At 47.4% G+C, this 20,023-nt stretch overlaps 1 protein-coding gene across 2 annotated transcripts in view; it reads right to left on the bottom strand.

Annotated features, from left to right (window-relative positions):
* The window catches only part of LOC119161628 (polyamine-transporting ATPase 13A3-like), a 157,132-nt gene that overhangs the window by 123,071 nt on the left and 14,038 nt on the right, over nt 1-20,023 (bottom strand). Inside the window, exon 1 of one of the 2 annotated variants that reach the window (XM_075885290.1) lies at nt 1,225-2,185. The exons of the other annotated variant lie outside the window; for it this stretch is intronic. Within the exon in view, the coding sequence (XP_075741405.1) occupies nt 1,225-1,375 (151 nt within the window). The 5' untranslated portion in view covers nt 1,376-2,185. Of the gene's footprint in view, nt 1-1,224; nt 2,186-20,023 lie in introns of those variants that run through there. 2 annotated transcript variants of the gene reach the window in all.

Genomic DNA, 20,023 nt, shown 5'->3' with positions numbered 1-20,023 from the left:
TGCGGGTCAGCAGCCGAGTACCTTAGCCACTAGACCACCGCGGCGGGGCACGAGGGGTGTCAGAATTGTAGTGTTTAAGTTTAACGTTAAAGTTTAACCCCCCGTGTCTAAATAAATACACGACTCGGAATAACTTTCCCGCTACATTTTTTTTTAAAGTCCCAATTTCTTGCTTACGGGACAGTTTGGCCGCAAATCTAGGCGGTCGCATGTTGCTCGAATCAAACGAAAGAAGAAAAAAAACACCACGATCGCAATATTCGTGTCAGCAAACGATTACGAAAACACCGTTCGATCACAGCTGTAAGCGAACGCGTGCGCAGGCGACGTGTAAAGAAAACATATCCTAGTCCGTCGTGTGCATCGCACGGGAAAAAACAAAATAAATACGCGACGTGCGTATGAACCAGACTTTGCATCGAATCTTAAATATAAATGTCACGTGGCTCGGCCTCGTCAAAATTCGTTCCCAAAGGTCAAACACACACTACAAAGTCTATATCCCCTAGCTGTCACGTGACGATGAGAGAACCAAACAAGCTTAGACACGATGCGCTTCTCTTCAATGTCGCTAAATTCACAACGATCACATTAAAACGGCGACGCTAGGTAGACCCGATTGGTTAAATGCAGCAAGTAAGGGACGCAGGGATTGCACCGCCAGATCGGTTTCTTGCTACAGCTTCAGTAGTTCTTGACTGCGCTTGCAGTCCGAATCCCCGACGGACCAATCCGAGCTATTTATACACGGTGAGGCGGTTCGTAGTTACTGCGTCAAATGGGAAGCATGTCCTCACACGAGAATCGCACTTAAGTCTCGGAATTTACTAAAGGAGACAAAATACAAGTAGAAAAAAATTCTACACATCAAAAGGTTTGTGACAGTGACTTCCCCACGTAACGTCCGCCAATTTTGTTGAGGTTATAATTTCCGAATATGCGATATGCTTATATGCGGGACGCTGTCGTGGAGGGCTCCGGAAATTTTTGCCATCTGGCGTTTCTTAACGCACAGCTAGACGGCCTGGAGCATTTTCGTTTCCATCGAAAATGCGGTCGCCGTGCCTGGGATTCGATCCCGCGACCTTCAGGGTCAGCAGTCGAGCACCATAGCCACTAGAACACCACGGCCGGCAACCGCCAAAATATAATAAAAACTACGCCCGTGTTGCCCACATACAAACGCACGCACCACCACGAGGACGTGTGTCGTCTGCTATTTACCAATTTTCGACGCCTTCCGCTTTTTCGTCGTCTGCTTCCTGCCGGAAGACCCGGATGTCGTCTGCTTCTGCTCCTTCCCGGCAATTTCTTCCCGGCTCTTCATCTCGAGCGCGATGCTCTCGTGCTGCAGCTTGTACGTGGAGGTGACCATCGCGCCCAGCAGTGCCCTCGCGTCGCTGCTCAAGTCCACGGTCGAGTCGCCGTACACCGAGCTAGCGTCGTCGTCGACGCTGCCGTTGTCCACTCGCCACTGCTGCGCCGCCGATGATGAGCGAGAGCCGGCGGCGGCCTCCGAAGATACGAGCCGCCGCCGCTGCCCACCCGTTTCCTCCGCCACCGTGACTCCGTAGCGCAGGGGCGCGCCACCGCCGCACAAACACACGCAGGTCGTCAGCTAGCCGCGGTCAGATCTCGCGCGCTTCGCTTTGCAGAAGAGCTGCCACTGCCGTCCAGCAAACACGCCGGAGGCGGCAGCGGCATGGCGAGCGGTCAGCGACACTTCTTGGGTTCACACACACCGTAGTGGTACCACAGAAGCACACGAAGCTCTGTGATTATGGGGCGAGGCGCAGGGCGGGGAGAGAATGATCGCGTTAACGACGTGGGTTAAAGATACCCGCTTTTTTTCTGGCCGCGATGTTATATAAAAGCGGGCCGCCTTCCGAGAACGGATCGTGAACGGAGCCTGCACGCACAGTGCAAACGCCCGTCTGTCGTCTGCCGCGGATCTTGCTACACCGTAGCAGACGACAGCTCCGAGAAAACGCCGCAGGTGCTCGGCCCCTTTCCCCTCCGGATTTTCTTCACAGGTGTGGTACTGGAAGTGTAACGTTGACTGCTCGACGAGCGGCGGCGTAAGCAAAGAGATGGTGATAACGGTAACGCAGGAAGGTGAAGTGCCGCCCCCTGGTGCCGTTGGCGCGAGACTGTAGCGAGAGTGAGCATCCTCCGAGATGCGGGCAGTTTTCCGTTTCGGTCTTCTCCTCGAGGGCGAAAAAAAAAAAAAAAAACTGGTTCAGCAATACTATAAGCGGTTCGCATTTGCTTGCGAAGACGCTGTCTGCATACCGAATGAAGGTGACGTATCCCAGTTTCCGAAACACGTGGCGTCCGCGATGGAACTGCCACGCTGAAAGCGCGTACGTGGTCCGAGTAACATCTGGTTGGTTCGTTTCCCTTCGCACGTGGTGGCTACCAACTCCGCCGAAAGAGCAGCACGTAGAAAAGCAGGGAATATCGAAAGACGGACTGCACAAACCGCGCGCGAGAACAAACTAAAGCCGATAAAAACACGCGGTGGAAAGCGCGAAAGTACGTCGCGCCATCTGTCATGGAGAGCTGCAAGCAAAACAAACACCGCGCGATCACCTCTGAGACCTCGGTTACTCTCCACCCAGAATCACGGAGGTCACGCGCCAACAGGTGTTTCCGCTAGCAACCAGACCCGCGTGCCGACTTTCAGCTGGACGCTGCGCGACCGTCATGAGTAATCAAGATTGACAACACTGGACGAAATAGCGAAAGAAAATTACCGCCATGGGTGAAAAAAAAAAAAAACACGGTTTTTAATTAAATCGTATGTGAACTGCAGAGGTTATATATTTGCTAGCAACAAATGGGAAACGCCATTGAGGAAGGCAGAAACTCGGACGAAACTAAGAAGTTCGCGGGAATAAAAGGAAATTAGCACGCACGGGATGGGGTAAATTAAATATCAGCGTGAGATGCCTCCGTCCAGCAGTTGACTAACACAGGCTGACAATGATGACGAAACTGCACTAGCTCACTGCGGCGACCCCACGCCATCTTCCTCAACTTTAAACAACGAGCGAATGCCCACTCGAGTAACATGTCACAGGCCAAGGAGACAGCCGCCACACGATGTCGCGAAGTGTACCAATCAATGCCATGCATTAAAGTCGCGAATAACGATAAGAACACGGCCACGTCTTCATTGCTGCGAATATTTATTTTTCTTGAATGACTTGCACTTTTCGATTTCTTTCTTTTTTGCTGTACTTTTGTACAACTCCACCAAAGACACATCAAACATAGTTTTTTTGACAAAAGAATAGAGAAAGATGAACAAGCCAGAGTGAGAATATTAATAGTGAGCAGCATCAATTACTGCATATAAGCTGCGATTGGGAGTTAGCACAGAGTCCTATTCCACCCCGTCGCGGTGGTCTAGTGGCTAAGGTACTCGGCTGCTGACCCGCAGGTGACGGGATCGAATCCCGGCTGCGGCGGCTGCATTTCCGATGGAGGCGGAAATGTTGTAGGCCCGTGTGCTCAGATTTGGGTGCACGTTAAAGAACCCCAGGTGGTCGAAATTTTCGTAGCCCTCCACTACGGCGTCTCTCATAATCATACGGTGGTTTTGGGACGTTAAACCCCGTGTATCAGTCATCACAGTCCTATTCCATCCCCCCCCCCCTTCCCCAACCGATCACCTCTTAAACACTATTGTAGTCTGTTCTACGTATTTGGTGCCATTTCTTACATAACTGTACAGCAGAAGCTCGTTGATGCAATATTCACGGGAACCAGCGAAAAGGAGAAAACAACAACAAAACGAACACGTGTCATCCAAATGCAACCTCCACAAGGTACGAAAATAGGCGTACTTCGGGACAAACTGAGAAGTGAACGATGACGCGACTTCGAGTGACGCTGGCAGAGGAACATCACTCGACGCCAAGTGCACTGCAGCCGACAAACTTTGATTACAAATTTCAACGTTGTCATTTCGTCAGGCTCTGCCAAACGTGCACGACTGCGGGCGAGCGCTCGTGGGTCTTTGGGACGTTATTTAAGTCGGTACACTATGATATGCAGCTACGAAAAATTCGAAATATCAGCGAAACCACGCTTTCGCATGCAATCAATCGTTCGATCCATCGTCAGCTGAAGCGCCGATCGCATTAAACGCGTAAATATAGTCAGGAGTACTTTCTGTTGGTCCAGTCGTTATATATAATGTACTGACCATAAAATCACCGCCACCAATATGCACAAACCAACAACAAATAGAAATGACGGAAAGAGACAAAGGAGCATGCTTAGAGCTCCCTCTGCTCTTTTTCTCTTTTTTTTCTCGTTATTTTGCGCCAAGTGACAACGGTCAGTACACAGCGTGAAAATGCGTAGCTCCTATATGACCTCAGAAATATATATATATATATATATATATATATATATATATATATATATATATATATATATATATTGTGAGCGCTGACTATGTACTTCATCTTCATCTGTATGACCAAACCATTGTAGTGATCATCATCGTATGTCACGCGGGCTGGCTCTCTGGCTCGTGCGTCTGGATTAAAAAAAGGATAACCTGGTTGCTGCCGTACCGGACGTGGTCTCATAAGATATATATATATATATATATATATATATATATATATATATATATATATATATATATATATATATATATATATATATATATATACAGGACGGACAATATTGCTGCACTGTCCAGGAAAAAACACCAGGGTTCGTTGGGTGCCCGACGAGAGGAGCGGTGGCCGTAATGACACGGACCGACACGGTACGCAAAACCACCGAAAACGATAAAAAACGAATGTAAATAGGCAGAACGCAAGCGGCGGTCGAGTCACGTCGTTTCGGTGACGTTTTCTATATATGGACAAAGTTCGGTCGCCTTCGGAGTGAGTGACCACCGGACAGTGAGTGCAAGTGGCTGGCTCGCCTTCGTCGTCACACTTTATCGACGCCGTCAGCAGAGCCAGGCCGCGGGGCAAATGTCACCATCGATCGATGCACGAACGACGCGGCCAAAAAAGTGGTACGACCAGGGACGCCCCCCGCGTGCATACGATCTCGACTAACAAACGGGGCCGCGCGGGGTCCGGTGGATCGGAGATTTTTTTTTTTTTTTCGGTGGCTTGCTCCGGGCCGTGAACGTAAAGCCTATCCGGCGAGTAGTTTACGTTACGTAAATGTTCACGTTCCGTAAAGACTCGCGCATGCGCAGATTCTATCCGGTATCCGGTAACACGGTAACGTAAAGAAGTATACGTACAAACTAAAACTCCCTAAAGACCGGGCCGAGAAAACGGCCCCGCGAGGCGCAATGTATATATACACGGTTGCGAGCGATACTAATGGAGTCACGGAAGCGCCAAGCGTGTGTGCGTAGAAGAGTGTGCGTCAGTTTCGATTTTATCAGATTAGACCGACCGTCCGTCTGTCAAGAACGATATCACTGCACTCGTTTGCTCGGCTAACAGAACTATACAGATGATTGTGATAACGAAAATTCGTTTTTTTTTTTTTCAGCGGTCGAAACCACATCAGTGGCCTCCCGATTTTTTCGACCAAGTCGGGCATTTTCACCTGCCCTAGTTTTTTTTTTTTTTAGCAGACCGGCGTTTTATGTTTAGCTTCGTCCCCGTCGAAAAGCTGTCTCGGCGGTCGGGAATCGAACCCGCATCTTCGTGACTGACAGCGCTACAGAATACAGCGGCTGCCAAGCGAGCGTAACCGATAGATAGATGATGGAACTGTATTTGTAGTCCTGAGAGACGAGGACGCAGTGGGCTTCCGTTACATTGCAGGGGTGGAAGCAGGGTCTAGCTTTTTGGAGCAGGCACGGGAGCAGCAAAAGTCTTATTTTGGAGCAGCTTTGGAGCAGCAAAATCCCATTTTGGAGCAGGTTTGGAGCAATTTAGGGGCTATTTCGGAGCAGTTTTGGAGCGCAGTGATGACCTTAAATAATGCGGCTGAGCGCACTTTTATTAGCAACTAATCCAAAAACTGCTAGAAAAATAGAATTGGCTAGAATTGTTTAGGAGTGCAATAAACCAAAAAATTTTTCGCTGAACTTCCGGAAATAAAAATAGAAGGGCAGACACTAGAAACAGTAGTTGCCTTAGACAAGCTAATAATTTCAGTCGAAAACAGATGGAAAGCACAACATCATGGGGGAAAAGCTTTATGTGTACTGAACCAAACCATTGCACTTTCCTGCAACACCACTTACATAGATCACGACGACAATGTACAAGAGTAAACATCAGTGCCAAAAGAACCACAGGTGGCAATTGGCTTGCAGCACCTTGCCGCTAAACACAAAAACACAACACAGCCACGTAATGAGATGTGCACACAAACACCATTTTCACAAGGATTCAGGTTGCCTTCATAGACTGAAGAGCCAAGTCAACTGCTTTGATTCGCTCAAGCACAGAGGGCAGTTTAGAGTTCACATCCCCCAGCAAAACATTGCCACTCTCCACTTTGTCCATGTCTTTGGCAGCCAGACCTTCACTTATAAGCTCTTGTGAACTTGCAAGCACAGCTTTGAGAGACGACAGTCGGTTTTGGAGGCTCGACTTCTCGTTGATCAGCTTCTTTCGCTCGCAGTGTTCACTTAGCTCCTCCTCCTCATGCTTTCGCTTCTGGGACGTCGGAGCGTTTTCTCGTTCAATTCGCTCCCGGTACACCTCGTGGGACTTTTCAACACTTCTTTGGATGTCCCTGGTGAGAGGCACCTTTGTAGCATCTCCACTGTACCTTTTCATAAAGGCCTTGGTTTGCCGAAGGCTAGAAATGCTTGCTATAGACAATGTGCTTCGATGGTGCACTGTCTGTTTGTTTTCACTAAACCCTCGTTCACAGTCACTGCGTTACCGTGAGGTAGCGACAAGACTGCTTTCACAAGCTTGGTGACCTTCGGGTACTTAGCCTGCCCAGCAGGCGTCTGTAGCGAGAACACGCTCACCCAATGAGTGACTACATTAGGTGACGATTCCCAGTCACTGGCTTCACAGATCAGGGAGTTCTACTCATCGGTGAGTGATGACACATCGCAGGGTGGGATGACTTGGGGCAGAGAGTTAGCCACATAGCGCAGCGAAGGAGTCGTCGAACTCCCTTCTATGGCTGGGTTTAAAAACCTTAAATGAAACAACAGCTTGTTGTCGAGTGGAAGCCTCGAGATCAAGTGCTTGGCACAGGCGATGTAGAAGGCTCTTGCACCGATGTAAAATGCCTTCTTCTCTGTAGGATTCCATTGCACCATTGACAGCTCCGTGTCAAGGCCAATTTCTGGTTTTGCCTTCCAGTTTGCAGCGGAGTGTACATCAAGTTCTTTCAGTTGCGCCCCACTAGCCGTTGCAAATGAGTCTTGGCCTGCCTCTTTCAATGATTGGGAGAGGCAGGCCTGACCGCCGCATTGTGGGCTCTCTATAAACGGCCCAAAGCTGACCCCTTTTGTTAGGGCGTATGATGGCCGAGCACCACTTGGCCGGATTAACATAACCAATAAAAAAAAAACAAAGAATAACGTGGTATCACAAGGCGCACACTGATGATACACACCATTGGTACTGCCGCCATATAGTGACGTATACATAGGTAATGGCGCATTATAAAGATTAGTTTTTACGACCGCGCTACGCGTGCGGGAGCTTTTGGAAAAGCCTTAGCATTGCCTTTCGGGTAAATGAAGCCTCGTAACAACCCCCTTAATGAACGGGTTGTCGCAGCGAAAAGGAAGAACGTCATGTGCTCGGAAGAAGGATATCGAAGAGCGCTATAGAGAGGTGATGGAAAGCTCGATGACCGAGTATACGACACGGACTTCACACGAAGTTCCTATATACCGTGCATGGTGGCTACACTGAATCTCTACACTCGGCTGCAACCTAAGAAAAAAAAAAAACTTGGACCATCTTCCTGAAAAGGACCATGATGGGATGCAAAGCAGCAGCGTTGCACAAGGGTGGCATCACGGGTTCAACGGCGCTAACGCGGGTGCTGCGGTGAGTGCTGGAAGATTAGTTTGAAGCGATGGCTGGCGTACGTCTTGTAGGTGACACGTACAGACATGTTTCAACGCGTACGTTAGGCGCGCGTCAGATTTATTGCGCGTGAACCGATGAGTCGCCGGTGTATCGAGCGGCGGTCGCGGCAGGTGTTGCGGGTGCCGCGGCGAGCGCGCGGCAAGCGAGGGAGAGAATGACGTCGACGCGCAGCAGCGGCGCAACCTACTTGGCACCGCGCCAACAGCTGCGGCGGGCGGCGCGTTCGTGCAGAGGGACAGCATTACACAGGCTAGTCTAAGAGCTGCTTCGCATCTAATATGTGAACTCTGCGCATAGTCATCGGTGTCCCTCCATAGTGAAGTTGCGTGACAGCATCACCCAAACATGCATGTACTCATTTTATTTGCGACGTCTGGCAAGCGTTCGATCAGCGGGCCCAGGCTGTCGCAAAGCCTGTCATAGGTGTCCCGAAATAAAGAGCCTCCTCATTTGTTTGGAAAAGGTTGTGAACGTTTAGAGTACTTGTTTGGTACTCTACAATGGGACAGCACAATGCCGTCCCGTGGGCCTCAAACTCAATTAGGCCGTGTCGACAAAAATTACGCGAACTCGGATGAAGTCGTCCTGGCACAGAACGTATGAGCGCACTGTCAATGGAGCTATGAGTTCAGAAAAGGTAGTTAATGATATGTGTGTTTAGAAAAAAGTGTTTAACGATTTGGAGTACTTAGTACTCAACTACGGGAGAGCTTAAAGCCGTCCCTCCCTTGGGCCTCACATGGGCTCCAAGAATGGACAATCGTTAAGAATTTGAGTTGTATATGATTCAGACAGCTCACTTGGCAATATATACTCACATTTCTATTGTTGGTCTCAGGTCGGAAACACGAATGCCCTGATAAATTTCGCCGCAAATTCTAATTTTGTTTCAAAGCGAAACGTGATGTTTCATGCAGTAACGACGAATCTTACGCCTATAACATGCTTAGTATTTCCATGAGCCAAGAAAAAAAAAAAAAAACTTACGAGCGAAAACCCGGTGGCACGACAGGTTAAGGGCAGACGCGCCGCGTTTCTATGAGCGGATCTTCGGTTGTATATAAACGACTGCATATTCTGTTTATGGTTAATATTTCGATGTAGTTCATATTTGGCATATAGTTCAGACAAGTTCATCGGATAGTGATGGTTCTGAATTCAACTGTCGGTATCTTACACGAGTTTTTATCATGCTCCTACAAGCACACATCTTTGGAAATGCTTCCTCAGATCTCTATCGCATTTACCGGCCTTCATATGGGCTTGGTGGCCTCTCGTGGCACAGGCAGTGTAGGAGTAATCTGAACATGAATACCCGGCTCTCTTATCTCCCGTAATCACCTCACCCGCGTATCGTAGGGCACACCTGTAGCTTGCTGCAACACGCGACACGGCGCGAACGCGCGAAACCGCACGTGACTGGCAAGCCACAAGAGTTCGTCACCACCTCGTAAAAGAAGCGAGGCGCGACGGCAAACATCTCCGCAAGGAGCCGCGTCCGGGACGCTACGACGCCAGAGCGATCATCACCTCTCTTTATTATACTACAGGCAGGCGGCCGATAAGGACAGCGGTGCCTGCAGGCGTCGTTGTCGTCATCACCACAAGGACATCAGAGACTCGTAGCAGTAGCAGCGGCCCCTCCGAAAGATAAGAGCCACCGTCAGCTGTGGAGAGCCAACCGATGAACGAGGCGCTCAATCTAGTAACTGTACACATAAGCCGTTCACACCCTGAGCTTTGAGCCCTTCACACCCATGGCGCCTATCTAGCACGTCCCCGTGTCTTCGCGCTACACTAACACGATCGAATCAGCGAATAAGAGGGGAAACAGCGCAATATTCGTAAGAGCATGCTAACAATTCCAAGCCTATGAGTTTTAAGTCGGCACTGTTGTCACGCCTTCTTACTTTTGTGTCCTGTCTGAATTTTGCGCTGTCTTTCCTTCTTATAAGCACGAACTAACTTGCCCAATCCTCAACCATAGCTAACGAACGAACATGCCGCGAGAGGAAAATAGCTGAAAGTAGGCTTTTCCGCATGACAGGAGTGCCTTGCGTGCAAGACCTCGTGTACGACAACGAGCATACTCGCGCACTCAAGAATGTCCTCATGTGGGACACCGCGTACGTTAGGACGACGTAGAGACACTTGTTAACGCGGTGGGCACAGCGAACACGAATACGCTAACTGAAATACTAACAATAAAGTGCTGCGTTCCACTTTATGGAGCACCTGGGCTAGCACAAGATAGGCCGCAGTGGTGCCGCACTTGCTGCCACAGCTCTGAATGGGCTAATGATGAGGCATTTGTTGCTTCTCCATTCAGCTTCGTTTCTTGTGCTCTTTTTGTCTAAGCCCTGGTACTGATCTTGAAAGGAGCGAAGAAGACTGGGTACAGATGGCTATCATTTCAGCCTCTTTTTCCTGAACAGAAAGGACGTAAGCAAAACACGGGCCCACTTAACGATTGGTGATCGTGAACGGCTATCTGGTCTGGGTCAGCGGTAACATATGTGAACTCCTGTGCCAGTGGATCTCAGTCAAGGATTTTTTTGGAGGGGGACCCCTTGTGGACTGGTGCTAATATGAAGGACCCCTTGCACTGAGAGAAAGGGCGGGGGGAGGGAGGGTGGTCATAAACTAACACAATGCGCAGCCGTGAGATAGGCGCCTTTTACTTCTCCTTGATAAAGAATAACCTTGCTTATGTGGGACGCAAATTTCATCTCAACCGCTTGCGAACAAGTTGTGCTATCGGCAGCAACATTCCACCTGTTTCTAGCTATGCTTTCTCTTTAAATATGCAAGCCTGGATCCTCTGATCAATTCCTCTGATCCCACGTACCTTGGGAACCGATGTTATGCAAAGCATGCGGATGGAAGGTGACTGTGCTGCAACTTTTTAATCGGGCGAAACATTTCGAAGTGTCGCTAAAGAAGCGTACAAATGTTGTGCACACAGAGATAAGTTGAATAGTCGCATATGTTTTATATAATTAGTTGCTTGCAGTTGCGTAGCGATGCCAACAGCGACATGGGTATCAGCAACGCCACAAACGGTGAGCTGATGTGTAGCGCTTGTGTTCGCGAGGCTGGTAGCCCTGGGTATTGCTACATGAACCAACTTAAGTTTATGACGCTCAACTACAAGTGGCGTTAACGCGACGTAACAGCTGCGTCATAGGAGTAAATATGTAATGTTTATAAAATTAAATAGCCAGCACTGTAACCACAATTGACGTTTCACCGACATTAGAAAATGCCCGGAATGTAGCATACAAAGGAGTTTCTAATACACTCAACAGGTTAGATGACCAGTCACTGTGAGAGGAAAGAATACTACGCTATCGTCCAGACTCAATGTCACAGAATAGACTGTGCAAACGCTAAAGGGCTTCTTGTGAATTACTATCCTGCTTGAACGACTCTCAGTGGACCATTTTCGCGTGTCCGTGTGTGTGTTCGCATTTTGTTCTAGTTTATTTTTATCTCTCTCTCTCTTTCGACCCCTTATCGCCCAACTCCAGTACAGAGTAACATACCGTATCCAAGAATCTGGTTAATCTCATTGACTTCTCTCTCTCTCTCCTTGTCACACATCACCCGCGCACACACACACACACACACACACACACACACACACACACACACACACACACACACACACACACACACACACACACACACACACACACACACACACACACACACACACACACACACACACACACACACACACACACACACAAAAAAAATCATTAGGGTCTATTTGGAAAACAGTTCAGAGACCGTGGTCTCAGAGTGTCCCTGTGGTCGAATACTCGATTGCTCCCAGAATGCTGCGGCTCGATTCCTGCTGGGACGCTCACATTTATCCTTTGCATTCATGCGGTCAACTATGTCGATGTCAGCTTTTCCTTAACGATTTCGCGTTAAAAATGCTAATGTCTATTTTTGCCGTTTTTTTTTGAGGGGGGGGGGTTGATATAAACTGTAAATCACGTCTGGCACATGCACACATACTTGTGGCACGTACCCGCCCATGGTATACAGGTATGTGCACCACGTGTCTGGGGGAAAAGCTTTGACAACATACCCGATGAGATTGTGACATCATTCACGACATGACCAGCGAGTCATATTCGTCAAACCATCTAACCCTCCCATACTAAATTTCGTTTACTCGAGGTTCAGAAGGTGATTACGAGAACACCCAGACATATATAGGAAGATAGACACGCTAAAAGTGTTTGCAGTACGCAAAAAATGCATTGAAAAGCGAGCCATGCAGCAAAAATCTCCAAGAAAGATTTACAGCCATGCAATAAAAAAGCTGAAACTCAAGTTAGCTACTTTTGAATGCAAATGTGTCATGCGGTGAAGCACACAAAAAAGAGAGGGATGTTATGGAATATGGTGTCCCCCCCCCCCCCCCCAATTTTTTTTCCTTTTTCCCTTCTTTAGCACTGAGTTTCACGAACCCTTACAAACGGCTGCGCAGATCACCTGGAGCTCAGTGAGCATCCGAGAACCAGGGCTCCATGCATTGGACTCTGCCCTCAGAGCTTGCGCATTCTTCTTTACAAGGCAGATACCGTGCATGTACACAGTACTAGCTTCAAATCATTTTTTTCTTGTTTCTTATTCATTTGCTATTTCTAGCTTTTTTTGTTTTGTGATTTTTCAATACCATTCAATAATGTCGACGAAAGAGCTAGCCCTAACGTAGCCTGTCTTCTAGTTTTCGTTATATATATATATATATATATATATATATATATATATATATATATATATATAATTAAACCATAAATAGAGGCGCGAGGCGCGGAGAAGAAAAATGGGACGGGGGCAGCGAGGGAGAGGTAGGTATGAACATTTGACCGGTAGGCCCATAACTAATATGTATACACGCTGTAAACAGGTACCAAAAACTCGATAAGTCGCTCCTTAGTGTAAATAGGCATATCCCGAGTGCGACAAGTGAATGACACTTCATTTTCTTTACATACGATCATCACTTGTACATCGCCGTGATCAGTGCATATCATCGTCAAATGTGATTTAGCTCGAGCCTAGCTGAACAAAGCGGTTCCTCATAAGTGGTGGAGGCGTCGGGGTATGTCGTCGAGATAGCATATAGTACATGTTAATTTCAAACCACGCAATACAACCATCCAACATTACTGTCTTCCCAAGGAAAACAGTTATTTAATGTAAAAATAGTTACGATGTAAAAACATCTCCTTTTATGCAACGGGCAACCAACAATACAAAGCAGATGAAACGGCAAACAGTGCACGGAAGTTTTAACCAGATTTGGCGTTTGCCCTTAACGCAAGAAACAGCGGAAACACAAATTAAGCAAACTACGTACTGGGCTCCGGGTGAAGCCACTGGAACGTTTTAGCAACGTGTACAGTGACAGCGGGCTCCGGCAGCCAACGAAGTACAGCAACGCTGCAGCTACAACACGGCGTACGAACGCACTCGAGGAAACAAACGCTCCCGGAAATGTGGCTTCTCCGCGCACAGGCAGGCAGGGCGGCGAAGCCCGCGTCGCGGTTCACCACCGACGACGGGGGTCGGCGCTATTTCGTCACTCTCTTGCGCAAGAGAGACATGGATACCCGCTGTACGTAGCGGTTAATTAGAGCACATCGCGTCAAGGTGCCCGGGCGCGTTGCCCACCCGTTACGTTTCCGTTGTGTAGCGAATTTGAGACATATCGCGCTCACGAATCCATACGAGACGTTTGACCGAAAGGAATCTTCCGACCGATTTTAGAAGCCGAGTTTACTACGTAACCCGAATCTCTCCGATGCGAAGCTCAGCGAATGCCAACATTTCATTTCGACATTAAAGGTCAATGTTCGCATGGTGCACCTACTGACGTCGACACCAGCGTGACATCAGACTAAAGGGACGATTTTGGCGACTTTCACGAACCAGTATGGCTAGTTGCGATGACGTCAGGTACCAGAACATGCGAAATGTCCCCTTTATAGCGCCACCAAAAAACGTTCGAAATGGCCGTTTGTGCGTCACCAGAGGAATCACCCAACGGAGTGGCCGTAGAAACGTCCCGTACCTTCCACGATCACGGGACGGAAAGCTCATTGATTGATTGATTGGTTTGTGGGGTTTAACGTCCCAAAACCACCATATGATTATGAGAGACGCCGTAGTGGAGGACTCCGGAAATTTTGACCACCTGGGGGTTCTTTAACGTGCACCCAAATCTGAGCACACGGGCCTACAGCATTTCCGCCTCCATCGGAAATGCAGCCGCCGCAGCCGGGATTTGAACCCGCGACCTGCCGGTCAGCATCCGAGTACCTTAGCCACTAGACCGGACGGAAAGCTCATACCGGGCCGTGACGTCAGGGTACAGTAGAGGCCACTACTGGCTTTTAAAAACGTACATGCAGAATTTTTTTCAGAGTTTACTGAAGTTTTTCAGTAGACTCTTCAAGACTTTTTTTTTCTATTTGACGCAGAAAAACAACGGGAAATTTCCTTGTCGGCATCTCTTGAATTAGGACGACGTGTGTGGTCACTTGGCAACGCCTAAGCATGTTGCCAGATGACCACACGTTTACTGAGCTTTTAGGACACGGCCATGCACTCGTGAAAAGCGTGGCTTGCGAGAGAGCGCTACGTACGGAGTGTTGTCTTTGCAAAAAATCTTATCAAATAACTAATTAACCAGCCAAAATTCAAAACCTATTAAAATAAATTTGGGTGTTACTCGTTACGCACAGGTCTGAGCAGAACAGATCAGATTTTGAGCGCTTCATCCCCGGTAATTTCGCCACCATGAAAGGCTGCTTTTCGCGTTCGCTTGTTTAATTTGTTTTAATTAACATCGCGACACTCTTGCGGTCTCCATGCGCTGCCCTGTGCAGCTGCTTGCGAAGGTCAGACCGTGTTGTCTTCTATTCCTCTTTCATTGTTGTTTTTTTAACCGCAGCGCCAATGACGATCCACACAGGCACCTGGCACTTAGCGCATCACGTCACAGCAGTACTGATCCTTAAAGGAGCTACTTTGTGACCTGTTGCACTGAGCAGAGTGTTTATATAACACGCTGCGAGTACACATCACAACACGTCGTCAACGGCCTGGGAGCCAGTTTGCTGTCAGACTTAAAGGGGCCCTGAAACACTTCTTTCAAGTAACCAAGAAATGAATTCACTGGAAGAGCTTACTGCTTAACGAATTGAACGCCGCAAAAAATTCAAGAATCCGTCCAGTGCGAGTGGAGTTACAAAGGTTTGTCGCATGCTGCAATTGCATTCTCTCTTCTCTCGTCCCGACGAAAGCGCTGGAAGCTAAGCAGGGAGGGATGGCAGGGCCACAGAAAAACATCACGCGCGCCTCGTGGCTTTGAGCACTTCTTTCTTTTTCTTCTTTTTTTTTTTTCGAATGCACGGTTTTTCGGTGTGATTGCGCGCGCATGCGTGCACAAGTAGCGGCCTCCCACGGCGATCTCTGTAACGAGCGAGCGCGCCATGTTCAAATCAGCCAATGGCTGATAGATGGGCTTACTACGACTGATTCTTGGGCTTATTCCGCGATATGTCGAGAGAAGAGAAAGCAATTTTCAGCTGACTTTGATAATTTGTTGTGAATTGCAGGCCACGTGTTGCGCTATAATATTTGGCCCGCGTGTTGTCGGGAGCCTCTGCTACCGATTGGCAGCGTTTTCTGATCATGCTCAAAAAGTGTTGTAGGGCCCCTTTAAACGCGCAGGAAGGTCACTTACAGTGAAACTAAGAAACCCCCACGGGTTTGTAACAAGAAAAGTGAGATCACCGAAGCACACGACTGCCACCGCATTTTCTCGTGTAATAACCGCACGAAATATACAGAATGTACCGAGCTAATGTCGGATTGCAAATTACATAGAAACCTTAATGAGCAAGTCGGCTTCACTGCACGGCTAGATAGTATTGCAAATAACGCGGCTTTACAATCATACGGGGGAATTTATGATTATATTTTCCCGCGCTTTATAGCAGCTGGCGAGAGTTGTATGTAGGGTAATGTTATACGCGAGAAAAAGCGGTCAATGCTATTCTTAATTGCGTAAGAAATCGTCTGAAAGTACTTAATTAAACGGTATTAAATAGGTCTCACTAGCGGTCATACACTCTATCACTACGCGCCGCCAGCGACTCGATGGCACACACTTCACAACAAAATACAGCCAGTGTTTGTTATTTTTTAGACAAAACAGAATTCATCCACACACCGTTGTCATGCGGTCACATTTGAGCGCGACGTAGGTCGATCAGTATAGACTTTCTTGATCGCGACTGAATCCTTTACGCAAGCATCGGAAGCTAGTCAATCACTGTGACAAAACTTGATCTGGCTTGGTCACGATCAGCAGCACATGAGCCAAGTTACACCGGCTAAGAGATATATAAGCAGGACGTATTACTGGACTAGTAGGTTCACATATTCAGCGAATTTTTCAAACTGTTAAAAGAAGACAATACGAAAACATGAACAGCGGTTAATTTCAATATGCTCCGTAATAAATTATTTATGAAGGTTGCAAATAAATATTACCTAATCAACTACAAGTGGGTCTAACATTTTCGGTTACGTACATTAGTCCCGAGCACCTGACAATCTTACTTTTCACAAAATATCCTTTCCGGACGAACACCCACTTTGCGTAACTTTTTGGTTACTCTTCGGGAAAAGAAACGCGGAGTACATTGGAGTGGATACAACACACCAGCCGTCACGCACGCGTAGCGGTGCATTGGAAAGTTATATATGTCAGTACGGACTGCGGAAAACAGAACTAATCCGGGGATCTTTTGCGTATGGCATCACCTGCAGGGCTCTTGCAAGCGGACACGGCACACCTGTTGCGCGGAGACAGGTGCGAACGCACTACGACATCGCCGTCTACCGGCGCAGCAGAAACAAACGAACAAAAATAGCACCTTAATCCATCCGTCCATGTCTACTCATAACACGGTCACTTCATCACCCCTACTAATACGATAATCAACCTATTCGCATCAAAGGCAAACACGGGGCTTTGAGCGTACATATACTGCTGAACTTATCGCTTCTTCTCGTTTTTTTTTCAGCGTTCCTTTCAATAAAATATGTCCAGTCTGGTAGCTCATCAAGATCACGAAAAAAAAAAAGAGAACAGCGCGCACTAAAGAATACTTGAACATTTTGGAGAGAGAGAGAGAGAGAGAGAGAGAGAGAGAGAGAGAGAGGTATGGTACGAAGAAAGGCAGGGAGGTTAACCAGAAAGCAGGTATCTGGTTTGCCACCCTGCACTGGGAAAGAGAAAATGGGAGACAGAAAAGTAAAGGAATAGGGATGACAAAGAGAAAGAAGGAGAGCGGGAGGGAAGAGGAAACAAACACACTATAATGTCACAATCGTTCGACGAGGCGGGTCGATCGCAGAAACAGCACAAGAACGACCCGGACAAAAAAAAGATAGGGATACACACTACAGCGCTGAACTCACAACTCAATTTTTCAAATGAATATACACGCACAGTTCAATACTGACTATCACCCACGTGAACATTTAAGTTCACACATCAAGTATGAACGGACCACTCTTGATCATAAAACGCAACAAGCAAAAAAAAAAAAAAAAACCCTCCCACGTGAACAGCCGTAAGGAATGCTTCGGGAGTAGGAGTACCGAGTTGTATTTGTGGACGCGCTTCATGAACAAGGAAAGAGTCAGGCACGCATAACCCACAAACGAAAACGCTTTCGTTGCGTGGTTTATAAATGCCTCACTGTGCGCTGGCGATGAAGAAAGAAAAAAAAAAACTTTACACGAGGCTTATCTGCTTGAGCCGACGTTTCGATAAGTCGACTTGTCCACTTCAAGGTTAGAACTTCAGGTTGCAGCCCTGAAAAAAACAAGTCTAGAAAGGAGACTATTCCCACTACATGATATCTTTACGGCGTTTTTTTTTTTTACGAATGCTTTTCGAGCACTGTCGTTGCTTCGTGATAGAACACGCACGTACACGACCCGCTTTGCAACGCCGAAGGCCGGAGTTCGACTCTCACCGAGACCGAACATTTTTTTTTCTAGTTTAGTTATTTCAATCCCGAATTGTCGCTCTCGGACAGCGCCGAATTTTCGTTCACAACCAACGCCGCCGACACCAGAAATCCAGTGACACAAGCTCTTCAACGCCATTGCGTTAAAAATTGACATTCGGTAAACAATGTGGTTGACTACATGGTTAACCAAACATTGTCATCTCTTTAACACCAGCGTTTTTTTTTCGTTATCCTTATCTAGCAAAGCCGTAGCCAGTGCCTTAGTGGGATATTCCATTGTGCTTTCAGAACCTTCATCCATGTTATTTCTTGACTATATATATATATATATATATATATATATATATATATATATATATATATATATATATATATATATATATATATATATATATATATATATATATATATATATATATCTTTTCACCCACGTTTCTTTTTTCACACATTACAATGCGGTCTAATAACTTCCCCTATACTTTCCTTGGCATTATTGTCTGTTAGGTCTCATTAACATTGAGTCAAAACAAGGAAAAGCGAGCCCTTAAGTGTACACTTCTTTCCCTTGCTCATTAACGGGGGTCTCGTACTGGCAGACTTGGTGCCTTAGGTTGTATACGAGGGACTATTGGTCAGCTGCCAGCTCTTAAGTTCATGCGCTACGTGACGCCACACAGGCTCATAGAGTGCCACACTCGCCGCCATTGCTACTGAGGGCGCTGATTGACACTCCCACGTTTAAATTCACATATATACCCAATAAAGTCGCTGGGAGGATAGCCGCCGTGGTAGCTCAGTGGTAGAGCATCGAAAACGTTGTTCGAAGGTCGCAGGTTCAGTCGAAAACTTGCTCTGTAAAACACAGAAACATGTCCGTGAATTGCGCAAAAGGGAGTAGTACATATGACACCTTTTTCTTGTGGACAAGTCCACATAGGCGTCAGGAAGATGCGTGAACGACCGCCTTAGAGAACATCGCGCATCTGTTAAGGCATCAGGCAACAGTCATCTTACAGATCACTGCAGAAAGTGCGGATGTTATCCTGTGTTTAAAGAAACCAAAATATTATTTCGACACAAGGGTCAGCTAATACGTGAGACAGTGGAATCTTACCACATCCGAAAGAGGGGACATGACTCTGTTAGCCAAGCTACGATTGTGCTGCATGATAAAGAGTACGCGTATCTCGACACCTAGTACTTACAAAATATTTTTTTGCAAATATTATTTCTGATTGTATGAACATTGTGTTTTCTCTGCTGTTGCTGTTGGGTGGAGATATTGAAACTAACCCTGGTCCGACCACCCTTGAACAAATAATGACTGAACTAAAAAGCTTGTCTTCCGGTCAATCCCAGCTCATTAGCGACGTACAAATCCTAAAAAGCCAGCTCTCTACCACTGATAAAGCCATTTCTGAACTTGGCAAGAGAATCGACAGTCTAGAATCCCACTACAGTAGTGTCGATACACTCCGATCCGATCTTGACGCCATGGCCACCGCCACCTCCCAGACAGCTACCCAGGTCTCTGTACTGGAGGCTCGACTGGACGACGCGGAGAATCGTTCCAGACGAAACAACTTGTTGTTTTACGGCCTAGCGGACGACAAGCCATCCGAAACGTATGCGCAGTCTGAGGAGCGTATTACTGGGTTTTGTAGGGACCACCTAAAAATAACTGTCGAATCCAAGGATGTCGAGCGTGCCCACCGTCTTGGCCGCCACTCGCAAGGCCGGTGTCGGCCTATTATAGTGCAGTTTACATCCTTCAAAACCAAGGAAGCCGTCCTTGCTAAGGGCCCCCAGCTTAAACATACAGATTTTAGCATCGGGGAGGATTTCTCGCATCGGGTCCGGAACGCACGGAAGCACCTA

The sequence above is a fragment of the Rhipicephalus microplus genome, unplaced genomic scaffold, assembly GCF_043290135.1.
Source record: "Rhipicephalus microplus isolate Deutch F79 unplaced genomic scaffold, USDA_Rmic scaffold_108, whole genome shotgun sequence".
NCBI lineage: Eukaryota > Metazoa > Arthropoda > Arachnida > Ixodida > Ixodidae > Rhipicephalus > Rhipicephalus microplus.
Note: the sequence above shows the minus strand (reverse complement) of the source record. Positions and strands in the feature narration are given on the sequence as shown.